This window comes from Manihot esculenta, chromosome 15 (genome assembly GCF_001659605.2).
Source record: "Manihot esculenta cultivar AM560-2 chromosome 15, M.esculenta_v8, whole genome shotgun sequence".
Classification (NCBI taxonomy): domain Eukaryota; kingdom Viridiplantae; phylum Streptophyta; class Magnoliopsida; order Malpighiales; family Euphorbiaceae; genus Manihot; species Manihot esculenta.
Genome location: NC_035175.2, coordinates 6,182,502 through 6,201,218, shown reverse-complemented (window position 1 = coordinate 6,201,218; position 18,717 = coordinate 6,182,502). Strand labels below are relative to the sequence as shown.

General features: G+C 31.7%; 2 protein-coding genes across 3 annotated transcripts; one reads left to right on the top strand and one right to left on the bottom strand.

The window, feature by feature from the left end:
* The first annotated feature begins 5,146 nt into the window (after window positions 1-5,146).
* On the top strand, window positions 5,147-9,076 carry LOC110600759 (probable NAD(P)H dehydrogenase (quinone) FQR1-like 1). Its single transcript, XM_021737623.2, has 4 exons — window positions 5,147-5,293; window positions 7,048-7,141; window positions 8,195-8,457; window positions 8,554-9,076. The coding sequence occupies exons 1-4, from the start codon at window positions 5,271-5,273 to the stop codon at window positions 8,783-8,785; spliced, it is 612 nt and encodes a 203-aa protein (XP_021593315.1). The 5' UTR covers window positions 5,147-5,270; the 3' UTR covers window positions 8,786-9,076.
* A 4,314-nt stretch (window positions 9,077-13,390) lies between these two features.
* On the bottom strand, window positions 13,391-16,301 carry LOC110601182 (transcription factor bHLH123). 2 transcript variants are annotated; one of them, XM_021738229.2, is made up of 7 exons: window positions 15,696-16,301; window positions 14,987-15,593; window positions 14,713-14,823; window positions 14,520-14,585; window positions 14,256-14,321; window positions 14,103-14,153; window positions 13,391-13,986 (listed from the first exon to the last, which is right to left on the bottom strand). In XM_021738229.2, the coding sequence occupies exons 1-7, from the start codon at window positions 15,986-15,988 to the stop codon at window positions 13,834-13,836; spliced, it is 1,347 nt and encodes a 448-aa protein (XP_021593921.1). In that variant the 5' UTR covers window positions 15,989-16,301; the 3' UTR covers window positions 13,391-13,833. The 2 variants fall into 2 exon arrangements, with proteins under 2 accessions (XP_021593921.1, XP_021593920.1); XM_021738228.2 differs by having other exon boundaries at window positions 14,713-14,826; window positions 15,696-16,299.
* Window positions 16,302-18,717: the final 2,416 nt, after the last annotated feature.

The following is an 18,717-nucleotide window of genomic DNA, read 5'->3' as shown; positions in this document are numbered from 1 at the left end:
ACAAAGGTCACTTGAAGCAGACTCATCCTCCAGCAATGCCGACTCTTCTTCGACCGATGAAATTTCTCTCCCGTTGCTGGATGCTAAATAGAGCTACTTTTAACTATATGCCTTGCCGCAATAGAGCTTGGTGATCATCAATATACTTTAATATGTTGTATTTCTTTGTTGGAGCAGGTGATAATTAAGCGTACATGGGCTTCACAATTTCTGGTTTAATAACTTGTAAGTGATTGCAACTAATGTAAGAACTAAACGGAATTGAAGGAAGGATGTTATTAACCCATATATGGTGGATTGCAAAAAATATTGATGCCTTTGACGCACAAATGACATAATTCTTATCTCTGAAGGATCCATCGTCTAACTAAAATAACAAATTTTTAGTACTTTTGAGTCTCAGATTTTCATTAAAATAAAAAAAGATTATTCAGACGGATGCTCAATATCTCAACATAATCCTAAAAATAATTAAAGATTGAGGTTTTATGTCTAAGCTCCATCTTACAATTAAGATCGCTCTAATGATTTCTTTGAATTTATCTCGTCACTGACGTTCATGTTTGTAAAAATTTTACAAATTTCAAACAATTTCAGAGGTCAGCTTTTGACAGGGAGTTTGCATAAGTGGTTTTGGTTCTTCAGGGTAGGCAGAGCTGGATTTTTGAACCAAGAAAATTCCGGACACTGTTCCACCATGCAATCCCCATGTTGGATATGGCTTTATAATTTTTCTTGCTTTTGGGGACATACCATTTTCCAGTATGGTCTTATCTTTATTTTTTTGAAGAAAAAAAAATTATCGAAGATGGTCCTGTCTTGTTAATTGGATTTTTCTTGCGTAAATTTTGCTTATGTTGTTTTTTTCTTGTTTTCAAAGGAACTTGCAAGAACAAACTTACATGTTGCATTTATCAAAATAGATGATACTTGCCGTGCTGCCCTATCTCGTTAGCATTGACATCATCAGAATAATGATTTTATGCATTAATTAGATGATAATTCTGTTTGAAAATAAGTTTCAATACGAAACTCTAACGACTCATAAAAATAAAAAATAAATAAAAGAAAACATTATCTGACGGATGGATACTAATAATTAAGGTTAATTCAATTAGATGACAAAAAAGGATGTGTAAGCGTGATGATTTAGAAGCATCACCTTCATATATATATATATATATTGTCAATAATCAGCTTGATAATTAACCTATTTACATAGAAAATTCTTTACTAGAAAAAAGCCCATAAATTAGTTTTTGATGGGTAATCCTTGAAACCTTAAAAAATATCTGTCATTGGGAGGAAAGTCGCAGACATGTCTTCTTCAACTTTGAGAAAGCAAATCAAGACACAATACAGAAGCTGTCTTCAAGGTATGATTATCCACTTATCCATTATTTCAGCCGGGGACAAAAAGAAATCAAGGAGAAACAATTTAATTATGTCTGCTATTGGATGTATGATTTGTAAATTAAACACAGTAATTTGACCAGCAAGAGCTTGTTTAAAACTTTGTTTGGATGAATACTGGAAGGGAAATTTCCTCTCTATGTTTGGATAACTAGAAAATAAAGGAGGATGGGAAAAAAAATGAAGCTATTTTCCTTTATTTACAAAAAAAATTAATGAAAAGCTAAATAGGTGAAAATACCACTTTATTTTTATTCTATAAATTATATTTATATAATAAATTTAAAAATTAAATAATAATGCGACCAAACCTATTAAATAATAAATCTAACATAAAAAATAATTTTACGTAGTTATGAAATATAAAAAATAGAAATAAAATATTCTATAAAATATTTAGTGTGAACCTCAAATATGCTGTCTGGATAGTCATAGCAAATAATCATAAAGAATAGCTTTGTATGCATTTAGTGGTGAAAATGAAGATATGAATAAAAACAAAGGGATACTTATGTAATTTCTTATTTAATGGTTCACTTCCATTTTTTGGAAGAATAATATACAAAGTAAAATAATCATTATTTTCTCTTCTCTCAAAATTTTTCATTGGTTAATTAAATAGGGGGAAAATTCTTGTGATGCTTATGTTTTACCGGTTATTTTCCATTCCCTCTCTTTTTCCCTCTTCCAATCACAGCGTAAGAGGTGATGTTTTAGGAGCATCAGCCTGATGCTGCTAGCCGACTTGTATTTAAAAATTTGTGTTCCAAAACCAAATTGCTGGAGGCCAGTCAGTGAATTTGACCGAGATTGTCGCATGGTATGCAACGTGTTTAGACAGCAACTATTTTGACCAGCTAAAGCTTAGATAATGCAACTATAAGCATGATATTTTACAAGCATCAGCTTCATGTCCTCAGCTTCTTTAACATGGTTGGTTCATGGATAGGTCCATAGCTGCCATTTATATCTAATATTTCAATACATTAATTCTTACACGCACCGAATACACTTGTCAAAATTTAAATTAATTGAATTAAATTTTTATATTTTATAAAAAAAATTATTTCAAAATAGAGGTAAAAGAAAAAAAAAAAAAAAGATAACGTTTTAAAGAAGAAAATAAGATTGACTATTATGGAGTGGCAGAGTCTATAGAATCCGTGAAGCAAAAGCCAATATAGCAATTCAGCATATATAGTCAAGGATATACACTACATGCAAATGCAACACGTTATGTGGGCCTCTTGAAAGGGGGAATGATGAAGCAAGGATTCATTATGGTAGCATCAGGTTTCTGATTTTCCAAGTAAAACCCATCACTTCCTTTTTTATAAACTTGCATTTCAAAAAAAAAAAAAAAAAAAAAAAGCTTTCTAGGACTAAAAAAGCCATAGATGCATTCTGCAAATCTGTACTGGAGCTATTATTTCTGCTTAGTTTTTAGAAACTGTGGAGGCAACCCAACCCACCTTAGTAATTAATTAAGTGGTTAAATAAATGAATATTATATAAGATTGTTTATAATATGAAAAGGATTTTTGCTGTCAATTGAACAAACAATTAATAGGATATTGTTAGGTAAGGGATCACCAATTGACTAACCACCACGTCAAGTTTTGTTAATTACAAATGAATTAGAAAGTGATTATGGATGAAGATTAATTATGAGAATGGACCATACCATACCATACCATACCATACCATACCATGCATTCCTTTGGATTTATGTGCGAGTGTGAGATCAACATGTAATGATAAAGAGTTGATTTTTTTGACCACATTTGCTTTGCAGTCCCAAAATCTTCTAAGTTTCCTGCATACGACGCCTCAAAATGCTGGGTTTGTTTGTAAGTGCTGCCAATGCCACACTTAGAAGTGCATATGTGGAGTGGCTCGCAATTATTCAACCTAATACAAACTTTAAGGCTCTTTTAGAATAAAATCACATACAAAGAGTTGATTTGCATTTTTACATAATTATATTTTTTACTTGAATTTTATTTTTTTAAATGAAATAATATAATTTTTCACTTATTAATTCTTTTAAATATATGAATTAATTAAAAAAATTGAATCCTTTTTAATTCTTGCAAATTTATATATATTTTTTATAAGTATATATATAAAGTGCGATTTGAATTTATAATTTTATTTAAATGTGTATCAGTGTAGTAGGTCAAATATTTAAGTTTTATTGTTATTAAACGCAGTGGTTTTTCAATTTTTTTTTAAATTTTTATTATATAAAAATTGGAAATTAGAACAAGCGGGAATTTCTATTGGCTTGGTATATTTGTAATTTCCAGTTTCTTTTGGTTATGGGTTTGGTCAGCATGCACTCTATGGTACGTCACCGGTCTAAAGTTTTGTGACCGCCCAAAAATTTTGAAGCGATCAAAACCCCACGCACCAATCAATGTTCCTATTCCTATTCCTATTTCACACAACCAATCCAATTCATTCTTCCCTACTCTCCATCATTCTACGCCTCAAATACGCTCCTGATACGCGGCAACGCCTGTATTGAAAATAAAAATTAATATCCATACACCTACATTTTTAAGGTTGTCGGCTCGTAACCCGTTCCGTTACTTGAAATTAAATCCTTTTTTTTATTAAATTATTCATTTAATACTAGTAATAATAATAGTAATTTTAATAGTACTAATGAGAAAGACAATTAAGAGGGATGGCCATCCAACGAATTTGCAGTAGGCAGATATGTCAATCTGTTGCCTGCATGCCTTATAGAAGTTATGAAGCCAGCAGGGCAGGCCCACCACCCACGCTACAATCCACAGGCACTCTCAGCCAGCACTCCTCTGTCTGCCCAATCCACCATGGCTTGTTTCTGGCAATTGACCTCAATATAATTTACTCTTTTTGTCTTGAAAAAAAAATTGTTGAAAGAAAATTATTTTACACTTATCTATTAATAGATAAGTTAAATTTTACAAATTAAATGAAGCTTTGCTTTGTATCATACTATTTTCACATGTTATCATGTTTGGAACTGGTATTTAATTTGTTAATCTCTAATTTAAAGAATACCATAAGAAAAGGAAATATAATAATTAGGTTATATCATAATGACGTTGTTTTCTTTATAATGCTTTAAAGAAACAAAACATTATTGGGGGTAGGTAGACTAGCCTACCAACTTTTAATTGAATTAAGTTATAAAATAATGCACTTTCTGAAACCAAATAGATAAAATATAATCTTAATGTATTAAGAGTTTGTCTTACTTTATAAATTTAAATTTAATTTTAAATACATATTTTTAATAACTCTAAGTACCTATTTAAAAAATATAATATATTGATTAAAATTTTCAATTAATATACTTATTTTTCACTTTCATTCAAAATCTCATAACTTTTGATATAATAAAACGATAACGAACCACTTCTCAGAACTATAATAGTCATAACAATCTCAGCAATTTATTTATTTTTTAAATAAATAAACATTGAAATCTTCAGAGAGAATTAGTTTGAAATGTCCAATGACGATGATGATGAGCGTGACAACAACCCATCATCATCATAACCCTCCTTAATCATTTCAATTTCCCGTGTAATCTAGTCATTCGAACTTTCTTTCTCCTCATGAAACGACGTCGTCATTCCACCCGCTTTTTGGAATTTTCCAATTTTTATTGTCCCAAATTCGTAGGCCTTTTTCCCTTCGGAATCTAAAATTAGAAAATAAATAACAAGAATAATCCCGTCTGCCTCTATAAATACGGGGCTTTGGCTTTCTTTTTTCTCCGTCAGCGTTCCTTTGCTTACAGAAGAAAAAGGGAAAAATCGCCTAGTCTGAAAGAGAACTGCTAGAATTTGCATGCTTCAATGGCTACCAAAGTCTATATTGTGTATGTCTCTCTCTCTCTGTCTTTCTCTCGCTTTATCCCTCCACACTTCAATACGTGTATACGTACAGTGTCATGTAATTCTCATTTGTGTTATTTGACTTTCTTTTAATGGTTATGTTTTGTTTACTGTGGATTTTCGTTTTGATCTTCTAAAACGGCGGCCTTCTCTGTTGATTCCGTGAATTTATCAGCTGACTTTTATTGTGATTTTTAATGTTTAATATGTGTGGAGATTGTGTTCCTCTTTTTTTTTTTTTCATTTGCTTGATCTTCATATTTTTGGATGATCAGAAAATGTAGAGAATTATAGAAATAGAAAATGAATTCTGGTCGTATTTTCTGGTAATTGATGCAATTGAAGCATCTGAGAGGCTTTTTCTTTTCAAACATTTTTTTTCCTTTTCCGTTGAGTTTGTTGGGGAGGAAGGAAGAGTCGAATAGAGGAAAGGAAGTGCATCCAGCTCATAGTTGGTGCCACCTGATGCATTTGTCCTCCGTTATGGACTACATCCATCTCCTCTTCCGTCATTTTCTCCTACCTTTCATGTTAAATTTTTATTTTTGAAGCAGAATTTGATGGGTCACTGCACTGTAAGCAAGTTTAAGGACTGTGACTTTATGTACTCTAACTAGACATTTAAAAGGGCTTTAGTTACATTTCTACAAAAGCGGAACCCAGCCACAACCACAGCTTTGATTTCATTCTTTTTAGAAGTTTTCTTGTTTTTTTTATGAATTAAGTTCTTACAGGTTGGAATGTTAATAATGCATAAATAATCAACCTTTTGGAAAAGTAAGAACACAAGAATTTGGTCATCGCTCAAAGTGGATATGCTGGGGTTCACTTCATTCATTTTTTTATGTTAGCATTCAGGCTTTGTAAATCTATAGCCGGTAAACATAAGACTTGGCTTATGTCATAGTGAAATTTTGTTCTAGTTTCGACCTGTCAGTGCCACCTTTAAGTAGCAAATGAATGCATGATTTGTTGAGTACCAGTGTGGCAACATCTGTTGACACGCATTACAGAGGAGGCCTATGAATTATGCTTTGCCGTAGCATTATAAAGGCTTAGTTTAGAGCAGCCATCATCTGACCTAAATTTGCTACATTTAAAGTCCAGTAATCAATTTAATCCAGTCTCAATGGTTTCACATGCCTTGCTTTTTACATTCATGTCATATTGAAACATGATCTTTTTAGCAGACTAATTTCCTATGTTATTAGGAATAGTCAAGCGTATCATGATTCCACTATTTGTTGAGCTGGTGTGGACCAGTGAGGCCACAATCATTGTGCATTCATTGTTGATGTACTGATCTGGTGGTCCATACTTGATCATTTCGTTCATGATATTATTGGCACTATGTCCACCTAGATCTTTATTTTAGTGTCTACAGGTTCTTATGTTCATTGTTAATGGATGATGAGCTTGTGCACAGTGGGCTTTATTGCTGATATAAAACCTAATGGAGAACATTTTGCATGTGCATATGTTTATTCAGCCAGGTTAGACAGCTAGAGAGCACAGGAATGGATATGTTGCTGTAATGGTGCAACAGAAAATGATGCTATGCAATTTCTAAACAAATTTAGGATAAATGTGGTGTTGTTATGTCTGTGATTATAAAAAGAAGAAAAGAAAATAATAGAAGAAAGGAGAGCACATGGAATTGTACCTCATATTTGTTTTTGTCTAATGTCATTGGCTTACATTATATGGCTCCTTTTCAAAATTTATATTGCTGTTTCAGGTACTATTCCATGTATGGACATGTAGAGAAGCTGGCAGAAGAGATCAAGAAGGGGGCGGCATCTGTGGAAGGTGTGGAAGCCAAATTATGGCAGGTAAGAAAGTGCATTCAGCATCACCTTGTAGGCTCATGCACTTCAGACTGTTGTAATTTTGAATTATTAAGTTTGGCTTCATGTTGGTCCCAGCATACAGTTATGCAAGGTTATCACAAGCGGTAAAAATTTCAAAGGTAGAAAAGAAGAAAATGGGTCATAAACCTAAAATTATTGGACTTAGTAAAGTAAGCAGGTTATTTTATTGGTATGTTAGACTCTATCTCAAAGTCATTTCTTGTCGCAACTAAGTGGGGAATAATTTTGAAGCTTCTCTTGAGCTGAGTTGGCATTTTTGGATTCTGGTTTTCCATCATATTGTTAACTTCAATTTTTTCTTTTATGCATCCTGATACAGGATTCTCTATTAGGGATTATAGATCTACTTATTTGGGAAAAATTTAGGAAACTGTATTTTTATTTGTTTAGTATTTCTGATTAGTGTTTGTTTAGTTTTTCCTTGTTGTTTTGGGATTTCTTGTCCTAGTACTAGTGGGACCAATGACAGTACTATTGATACCTGGTCATCTAGGCATTTTGATATATATTATTATGATTATTATTGGCAATTGAGAATTTGAGTGTTCTTGGTTCTGCATCATATCCATATTTCAATAACCCCTATGTTGTGTAAGAACCCCATGCCAAAATAATACTGTTGTGCCTTTTTCTTTTTTGTTTTTGTCCCCCATAATTAGACAAATCAGTCAGTTGTCTCATATTTTTGCACTTCTTGTAAAACTGTTATCTAGTTAATTTTCAACCTCATATTGTGATCTATTATATGTTTATACAAGTTTCTTGATTAGCTAACTTGCTGCATTACAATCCTGCTGTTCAGTCTTCTTTGAAATTTCATGTCTATGTATGAGTAATGCTAATGAATACAGTTTTCTGTGCTCATTTGCTTTGAGCATTTTTGGTAGCTGTGTCTATATGTTGATAAGCAGCCAGAATTTTCAAAAAAGCATGTAATAATTTGGTTGATTTTAAATAGTAGTTCTTACGTATTAAAGTTGCATCTTTAAGTGATCTAGTTGGAATGTGCTGCAGGTTCCTGAGACCCTGCCAGAGGAGGTGCTTGGAAAGATGAGTGCACCACCAAAGAGTGATGTGCCAATCATTACACCCAATGAACTTGCTGATGCTGATGGCTTTATTTTTGGCTTCCCAACAAGATTTGGAATGATGGCTGCCCAATTTAAAGCATTTTTGGATGCAACTGGTGGCTTATGGAGAACACAGCAGCTTGCAGGTAAACCTGCTGGAATCTTCTATAGCACTGGTTCTCAAGGTGGTGGACAAGAGACTACAGCGTAAGCCCCTAAGCCCCTGTTAGCCAACCAAGTCAACTAAAATGTGAGTTACAGAAAGTAAATATTTTTGTCCTGAAAATTTTGAAATTGGCACAGGTTGACTGCTATCACTCAGCTTGTTCACCACGGCATGATATTTGTTCCCATTGGTTACACATTCGGTGCTGGCATGTTTGAAATGGAAAAATTGAAAGGTGGAAGTCCTTATGGAGCAGGAACTTATGCTGGGGATGGGTCAAGACAGCCATCTGATCTGGAGTTGGAGCAGGCCTTTCACCAGGGCAAGTACATCGCTACCATCACAAAGAGGCTCAAGGGAGCTGCCTGATTTCATTTTATACGCAAGTACAGTTCAGTCTTATATTTTTCAACCCAATAGATTGTGTTTGTGAACAATAATTATTGCTTTCTTGGTTATAGGTTTTATATGTGTGTTGTATAACAGTGGTTTCTCTCAAATGAAAAAAAAAGGCTGTTCAATTCAATTCTGTACCATGTTTTCCGCTTTGTCGGATCACATGATATTTCTTATCATTTTCCCTATTTTGTGGGTCTGTACCAATAGTTTAAGCGCTGCAATGAACAAGAATTATATAAAATATGATGTGATTGAATTAAATGCGTATTTCATATGCACGTGTAAACTTAATGCCCTGCTGAGATCCCAGTCTTGATTATGCAGATCTAAACCATAGTATTTACACCGACTCTTGAGAATGTGAAATATATATATATATATATTGATACTCCACGTTTAAAAGTCCGAGTCTATGAAAGTGGATCGGTTGGAGCCTCACAATGTTGGAGATAAACACACGTACTGCAAAGCCAAAGCTTATTAGCCATATCATATACTCCTTTCCCATGTCAGTGGTAAAAGCCGAGTTTAGTTCCTAGTTTTCTTATATCCAAACCCTTGTTTGTGGATGAAGATGAAGTTTTTGAAACTAAGTCATGCTTTTAAGTTCCACAACCATGGATAAATCCTCATTCCTCTTCTTCCAGCTTTGACCTGTCTTTCCATTTCTTGCTTCAGGCTTGGATTGGATCTACCTTCTTAATACTGCCAAATTTCATCCCTGCTACAGCCCCTTGCACATCTTTTGGCCAGAAAATCGCCTCAGAAGTATGCATTCCAACCAGGAAGCACTAGGAGTTGAAAGCTCCGTTTGGAATTCTAGTGGGGAAGTTTGAAAAAAAAAAAAACTGATTTAATTTTTTTAATGTTTTGAATTTCTTAAGACTAAAATATAATATTAAATTGAAATTTAAGAAGGTTTTTCCCTTGGAGCTAATTATATAAAAAAAATTGTAAGTTCTTAACAAAAAAATTTAAAATAGTTTTTTTTTTTTATAAATAACATCTCAAAACAATAAAGCTAATGCTAAACAGATCTCAAGTCTTCACTGAAAAAGAATTCCAACTACGAATAACCAAACCTGCATTTTGCACCCAAAGAATCATATGTGGTCCATAGTGTCGGTGATATTTTACTTGAAGTTTCTTCTTTGTAACATGAAGATTAGGTAAAAATTAGGTGAAATTTTATTTGTAAATTTTGCTATTTAAAGTTACCAATAAGCTTCGGCTTCACCTTCTGACGACCCACCATTTTGGAATATGACAAAAACTCTCTTCCAAAAGTAAGCCTATCATTCACATAAAAGGCAACAAGAAAGGCTGCCAGTAGATACAAGCATATGCAGCCACCTGATTGTTTCAGCTCACTGCAAATGATTAATAATCAATAAGCTTTCTCCAATTTGGATTACAGGGTTAGGTTTTGGCCATGAAGCAGAAGTCTCAGAATTATTCCCAATTAGCTCAATTGCATTATAGGGTTAGGTTCTGCAACTTGTTATTCTGTGTACTTAAAAAGATTAGGCTCCTTTGCAATCAATGAACCTTGAATTGTTCAAATCAGACAGCTGTTACCAAAGTTAACTCTTTTTAACTTTTCTCCCCCCTAATCATTTTTGTCAAGATACCCAATGACATGTGCTCTCATCCACTTTCTTTTTTGCCTTAATACCCTCACACAATACAAAAATTTTGTCTTTATTTTTATTTATCTGCCCATTTGCTGGGCTTTCTTGATCAGGATTTTCAATAAGCAATTCCTGGGTCTTCTCTGAAAATAATAAAGAAACCTGCCTACCAGTAGAACATATATGGCACATCTTCAACTGGAATATATCCACAGGAATTCCAGGACAATGGTACTATGATAATGTATCATAGACTCAGGTAATATAATATTTCATATCTTTATTTATGCTTGTGTAAATGGATACCCATTTGTTAGAGATCAAGAAAGGGTAAAGCATGAGAAGAATTTTTCCTATTGACATTGTGAAAGAATATAGATACGAGGCTTAGCATTACATCCAACCCACCATCTTAAGCCAATATATATGTTTATAGGCTCTTTCACTTTTATGGAAAAATTTATGACAAACTCCTGGAGTACTAAAAAGTTTTACCCCTTGTAAATTCAATATTTAGTTATCTTCTAAACTAGTGGATTCCATCTACTGGGAGAAATATTGAATAATCCATGTTCATCCCATCTTTAAACTAAAATTTTCATATTTGCATATTCAACATTCTCAATATTAGTCTTTTGAGTTTACTATTACAATTGAGGTCTCCAAGCAAAATAACTTTCTGTTTTGTTCGTGCTATCAACGTATACATCATAATTTTGTTTTAAAAGAAAATTATATATAATGCACTTATAATAATTCACTCTAGTAATTAAATTTATTTGATTAAACTAAAGAGGTTTCAATTTCAACCCTCCATTTCTAATCTCATTCTTTTATACTTTGGCCAAAAAAAAGGGAAATTAAGACTGGTGATAAATAACAAACTATTATATATAGTTTAGCAATATCTAATAAAATTCAGATTTTTTTTTAAATATGATTACTATTATGAAAAATATCATTTAAAATTATTTGTTTATAAATTATAAAATTTTTAAAACATTTTTTCCCAAATGGGGATTCAGAGTACAGCTCCATAATTTCCTGAATAATCAAATTTTGTAAAGGCTTTGGAAAGGGATATGGTACTTAATTACCACTGTTGCAATGTGTATAAAAACTAAACGAAAAATACATTATTGTTATAATAAAATTAATATACTCCAAAACATGAAATGGGATGATACTTTTTTTTAAATAATAATTTTGATTTTAAATTATATATATATATTATCTTTAAAAACTTAAAAATGAGTACTTTTATCTTTTTAATGGATTTATTTCATTTAATTTAATTAAATCAATAAATTTTAAATATAGTATAGTTTAAAATTTAGATATGTTTCGATTTATATATAGATAGATTTATATTTTTACAAATAATAATTCACACTAAATTTAAATTTTATATATTTAATATCCGCTATTCAAATTTGTTTATACATTAAATAATTAAATAAATAGAATTTAATTATGAAATTTGATTATTAAAATTTCAAAACATAAATTAATTGTCTAAATCATATTTGATGTTAAATTATTAAAATAAAATTATAAAATTAAATAATTTAAATTCAAGTAATAATAGTTGGATTTAAAGTGGTTAAATAAATTAAAATAAAATTTAATCGGATTTAGGTAGTATTAAATATATTATAAACAAACTCAGCTAACAATTAAGCTTGAGAGATACCATTCCTATTCCCTACTGCAAATTGAAGCATTTCCTTTGGCCAAAAAATTAAAAAACAGAAATAATAAAGAAAAGGCCCTTTGAGAATTAATAACTCAGGTTGGCAGGAAACAGTAAATGGAAAGTGCAATATAATATCTATAGGAAGGGCAAGCTTCAGTCTGTCATCTTTGAGTTGCAGGGAAAACTATACTAAGCTGGTGAAATATATTATCAATGCTTAGCTTCTTTCATTTATGTTTCTTACTAGAAAGTTCAATCAACTTTTCTCTATTTATTTATTTTTTATAATAATCTATGAAATTATAGATTCAATTCTGGTATATTCTGTCTCTTTTAATTTTTTTTTTAAAAATATTTTGTAGAAAATGAGTCAAACATATGTACCAATATTACCTTCTTTGCTTTATCTTAATTTTTTTTTTAAAAAAAATTGAATTATCTCTACATTTTAGGTATGCGAATGAGATGTTACAACTTATAAATTAATACATAAAAAGAAAGTAAACTTTTCATCTGAAAAAAAATTAAACATTCATTTAATCTAAACTTGTCTGAAAAGAGATTACTTTATACAAATAATATTAACAACTCATAAATTTCCAAATTTACTCTCAAAATTATTGGTATGGCCACCATATCCACTTTATTCAATTCAACTTATTATTATTCTATTAAGTAGACCAATCCTTATAATATTTCCATTAATTATTATTTGTTAACAAATAAAAAAGAAGATGATGTATGAGAATAAGAAAAGTTATTGGGTAATTGAACTAATAATTAGGGTTTCTAGGATTTTATTAAATGGAGAGAGAAGTAGGGCTTCTCTTTACTTCCAATAGAAGCTCCTCAATGTGACCATTCGATGAAAAGCATTAAAGCAAAGACTGATGGCATCTGCACTATTAAATTTATATACCTCTCATTCCCAACTATTAATTTTTTTTTTTTATAAAAAAAAAAAAAAAAAACTGAAAGAAAAGAGGAATTGGGCCATCCTCTGACTTCCACTAACAATATTCCAAACACATAAACAAATGAAAAGTGAGATTTCCAATCAAATGACATCCCCACACTCACTCCCCTATTCTGGAATTCAATTATTCCTTTCCCTTCTTTTTCTCTCCTTCTATATCCTTTCTTTCTCTTTAATTATAAAGCTTTTCCCAACTTTTTTCACAATTTATTTTATTAATAATTATTCTTAGATGAATTGATAATGTTTAAAATAAATTCAAAAAGAGACACTTAAATTAAATGCGAATCTATTAAATTAATTAAACTAATCTCATCAACATTGCTTTTAATTCCCTAAAATTAATCACTACTATAAATATATATAATCATATAATTCTTCAATTATTACATCAATTCATATGTTTCCAACTGGTCCCTGTATTGGCCAACCTGCATCATTTTGCCTGTGGCTGCCCAAGCACTGGGTGGGAATGTACCTTTGAAGGGTCATTTCCTTTTCTTTCTCTTTCAAAATTTCTCTCTATATTTTTCCTCCACTTCTGGACTTTGGCAGTTATGTATCTCTGTGTCTGTGTGTTTCTTCTTTTCTTTTATCGCAGATGATAATCTTATCATTCCCAAGTTGGCTAGGGTTTTTGATAAGATCAGATGCAACTTCTGCTCCTACTTGTGTAGAATCTGTTCTCCCGATTTTCACCCATTTCCCTTTCCTTCTATCTGAATGTTCCACCGAATGTAGGGGTCCAAAAATCAACTGTCGTCTCATGAGTTACCGGAAATGTGCTCGAAATCGGTACCAGACACAAACCTCGGCTCCTAAGATCTGGTTTTTGTCCTTCTGGGTCCTTGTTAGACTTGTCAGAACTCTGCACATTGATCAAGGAAAAATGCTATTAATTATGTCCATAATAATTAAGCAAATCCCATCATTAACCATTAACTCCCTCTAACAATATAAATACGAGGAAGAAGAATATTATACCTGCTGGTGGTGTATGGGAGCTCCACTTTTCATGTACGGGGTGCTTAGTACCTAATAATTAAATTTTAGGATGAATAAGGTATATATTATAAATGTGATTCTTGTGCTATGATAAAATATAAATTGTACATAAAACTCTAAATGGAAACTTACAGTGACTTGCTCATGGAGGAATTTGATGTATTCAATAGCTTCAGAGAGCACTGATGCTGTATCAGTCTGTCACATAATACAATACATGATTAAAATGGCAAGAGAGAAAGAGATAGAGAGGGGAAAAAAAGAATCATCATCGGCTTTCATGAAGAATGTAAAATGATCCTTTGATCACTATGTATAGTCTTTGTGAAAGTAAAGATTTAGCTGATCAGAAAATTAACGGGGAAAAATGAAGAATGAAAGGGAAAAAAATGTTACTTTTCCGAAAGGTGAAACCAATTGTTGGAGCGCAGTGATTCTGTCCCCCATCTTCTCTTTCCTCACCTAAGAGATATCAAAGTAGCAAAGAATTCTCAACTAATTGTATATACATGATTATTGTGATATTGTGAATGAAGAAAACTAAATACTTCCATCTTTTCAAAAAGGGTTTATCAAAATTTGATTTTACCTTAAAGGCTGGCATGGGCGATGGTGTTTCATTTCGAGGCCTTTTTGTTGCTGCTGGCTCACTCCCACTTTTCTTCACTACTGTACTCGAATCCCGTATTTCAGATATATTCTGCTGTAAAAGAAAGAAAGAAAAAAAAAGAGTGAACAGAAAGATTTCAATCCCTACATACTCACCCACCAACACTTTGTTCTATATTTCTGTATTTTTGATGCATAAGTACACAATCATACAATCTTTTGAATGTTAGTTGTCGTATGTATGGACATGATACCTTTGGTTTTTCTTCGAAATTTGATGTTGGAAATTGAGGTTGCAACGATGGGAAAAAGTTTGGACGAACATCACTCATGGAACTTGCAGATGCATTCCAAAAGGGGGCATTATTGGAGAAATGCAATTGGCTATGGGGAGGCTGTTTAGGGGGTGAATTTCTCAAGAACTGAGGCACCTTATTAGACCATGAAGGCACCAATTCATTACTACTAATCCCATAATTTGCCCCATATGGATAGCTCATCGGCCGGTTCTCGAAAGAAGCCTGTTGTGTCGGTTGATTATCTGATACCAGTAGACCTTGCAACATCGTTGAAGGGCTTCCGTAGATAGCAGTTGAATCCATCTGGAAACCAGATGACTGCAAAGCTTGACATGTCACAGTACTATCACTGGAGCTCTCATGAGGACTAAACTGCGGTTGATCTAAAGAAAAACCTCGGCCCATTTGCTTAAACTCATTCATGGAAGAATCCCCACTAAACATTCTCTCTCTCCACTGAACATGAGATGATCCGATCCCAGTTTCTTGCTGATAACTCGTGCTCGAATTCAAGTTCTCTTGCAGCATCGAACGGAAGCTGCCGTCAGTTTTATCACCGCGACTGCCATAACAAGTATCAACAAATTTGATTTATAAAGAATCAAAACAATTAATACCTAATTAGTGTAGCGTTTTCAAGTTGTTAAGAACAAACTAGACTTACAGTAAAGCATGGTTCCAATCCATGGCCTGGGAAGAGAGGCCTAAACCCATCATATGCAAGTCAGGACCAGAATCGTGGCCTTGTTGCAGCTTCTGGGTATCATGAAAAACTACAGAACTATCTGAGACGGTGGCAGACTCAATAGAAGACCTTCCTTTGACATCCACCATTTCCGATGGCCAAGCAAAGCTGCCTAAACTATTAAGCCCTGAAGATGAAGAAGAAGGGCCGGTATCAAACCTGTTCCTAGAAGACTCCCACCAGTTTGTGGTTGTGTTGAACTCATCCGCCATGGTTAAGAGGCAAAGGTTAAGCTGCCGATGCTGATACTTAATCTATTGTTGCTGTGTTGGAGGTTTTATACGGTTAATGTCGTAAGAATCTTAGGTTTTTTCTTTTGAGATTTTCTTTGTTTTATGGTGGTTACATAAAATGATAGAAAACGGTTCGCTGCATCTGAAGGATATTTATAGTGAGTAATGGAGCCATTTGGGTCTTTGTGGAGTAGCCGGAACGCTGGTGGTTGACATTTCTGGGGGTGAACTGATGGCTGATTAGACAAAGGAAAGGTCTTGCTGAAATTGAATTTTCTTTCTCTTTATTTTCTCTTATTTATTTACGTTGATATTTTTGGAGGACTGCCTTTTGCTTTACTTCAATGGAATGATGATAACGAAAATTTCTTCCCAATCAAAGCACGCCGCGTTAACATCCACTGGGTAATCAGGTGCCGCTTGGCGTGTCATAAGTAAGATAGAGAGCGTTCTGGTCATTTCCATAGTTTTCTTTTTTCTTTTTTTTTTTTTTCAATAAACTGTATTAATTTCAGGTGTTATATATATATTTACCGTAATCCATGAATTTAGATTTATTGAATTAGATATATATGATACTATTACTAATCTATCAACTCAACTACAAGCTACCTCATAAAGAAATTCCAGTCGTACGTGTTTATTGTGCACAGTCACGTGGCGTGTTATTCCTCGGACTCTTCTCAAATTAATTATGGTAACTAATGTATCTGTACAACTTCTATAATAAAAATTTAAGCTAGCAGTCATTCAACTTGTTATTATATCCAAATAATTAAGCTTATATACGGTTTAAATTAACTTATTTTTTATAATCCATCCAATATTTAAAGTTTGTAGGTTTGATAAATTTATATTTAAATGAATAGATTTTTATATATATATATTTTAAAAAAATTCAGAGGTAGTAGATTTTTGTTTTGACTTCCTCCAGACATGTGTGGTTTGATTAGATCAGCAAGACAAGACAATTGGGTTATTGAGAATCACCAGTTAGACGAAAAACATCACCTAGGACTAGGAAGTTGCAAATCAACTCAGCATTTCAAAAATCATGGTGGAAACGTCAAAATTGTTCTTTTATCACCTAAATTAAATTTTGTTGGTGAAAATACCCAATTCAAATTTTTTTAAATAAATAATTCTAAAATTGATATCATCATTTTTGTGAATGAATAACTAAAATTTACAAGATCACACCTCGAAAAATAAAATGAAATAACATGAATTTTGTTTCCGTCGATCAAAATTTTTGAGTTTGTATTTTTAGGATTAAATATTTTTAAAATTTAAAAAATTATGTTTTCATTAATAAATTTACTCAAAATAAATTTAAATTAGTCGAGTCGATAAATTTTAAAAAACTGATGAAATATATAAAAAAAAATATGATATAATCATTCGTTTTTATTAAAGATTAATTTAAAATCAACATACGGTCAACGTTAGTTTGATTTAGTCTTTATTAATTATTTTCTGTTCAGATCTTTTAGATTTATTTTTTTTTGGTTATTGAGTCAAGTCATTAGTAGTGGTAGTATTTTTTATTTTTATTTTATTAATTTCTTTATAATATTTATTTAAAAAGTGTTGAGATATTATTGTAATGTATTGAAGTGTGAAATATATTGTAATATCTGAATTATCAATTTTAAAATTCAGTTTATTAGTTTCAATTAATTATATTTTTTTAGTTATTTAATATATTATTTAATTTCAGTATTGTTCAAATTTAAATAATTAATTTATCCTCTATTTTTTAATAATCTTTCAATTTCCTCTCTCGAACAGTTCTCATATATTAATCTGATTATATTAATAAAAAATAAACGAAAATTCAATATCACTTATTATTCTATTTAATGTAGTTACTTAATTTTTAGAATAAGCTGTAAGATTTTTTTTTCTTGAAGTAGGTGAAGTTGAATAAATTGGTAATCGCCAGGATTTTTATGCACAGTGTGTTATGGTAAGAGTCATTTTAACAATTATAGTGGAATTGAATAACTTACGTGTGGTGTAAGTTGATGATTTAAAGTCAAGGATAAGATCATTTTGACCTTTGCCCAAAGTCAAGATGTGTGTGTGTATATATATATATATATATTTACAATAGCTTCCAATGCTTTATAGTAACAGGTGATGCATTATTTTCCTTTCTTCTAAGTTGTACCAACATCACCCCACTCATTATATGAAAATTTATTATATACTTATTTAATACATATAAAAACCTTATGTTGTTTAAAATTAAAATTTTATTTAAAATATAAATATAAATATAATATTCTAAGTTTTAATTAATTAAAAAGAATATTAATTTTATTTATTTGACAATAATTTTATTATTCTAGATTAGTTGAGATAAATCATGAGGAAACTAATTAGATACTTGAGCAAATCACCTAGCTAGAATTGAGATTTGGATTATATATATATATAATGGTGCCAATTTCGGCTGGGGTACAGCATACATATATACACCAAGAAAAAGAGAAATTGACAAAGCGCAATGTTGTATTCTATCAGAATAAAATTTTATATGCATATATATTGACTTGGAAAACTTGAAAAAAAATCATTAAAGGAAGATTATTGACTTGTGCAGTGAGGAGGAGGAGAGAGAAGGGGCGGCGGCAGTGGAGGAGAAGTCCGATGTGGACGGTGGAGGACAGGAGGAGAATGGAGTGAGGATGAGTATGACTTTG

Bases quoted from the DNA above. Each gene is read 5' to 3' on its own strand.
- LOC110600759 (XM_021737623.2), top strand. From the start codon at position 5,271: ATGGCTACCAAAGTCTATATTGT. The intron at 5,294-7,047 runs GTATGTCTCTCT...TTGCTGTTTCAG, and splicing joins GCTACCAAAGTCTATATTGT to GTACTATTCCATGTATGGAC. The intron at 7,142-8,194 runs GTAAGAAAGTGC...AATGTGCTGCAG, and splicing joins TGGAAGCCAAATTATGGCAG to GTTCCTGAGACCCTGCCAGA.
- LOC110601182 (XM_021738228.2), bottom strand. From the start codon at position 15,988: ATGGCGGATGAGTTCAACACAACCACAAACTGGTGGGAGTCTTCTAGG. The intron at 14,827-14,986 runs GTATCATGTCCA...TTTCTTTTACAG, and splicing joins ATTTCGAAGAAAAACCAAAG to CAGAATATATCTGAAATACG. The intron at 13,987-14,102 runs GTATAATATTCT...ATCAATGTGCAG, and splicing joins CTCCCATACACCACCAGCAG to AGTTCTGACAAGTCTAACAA.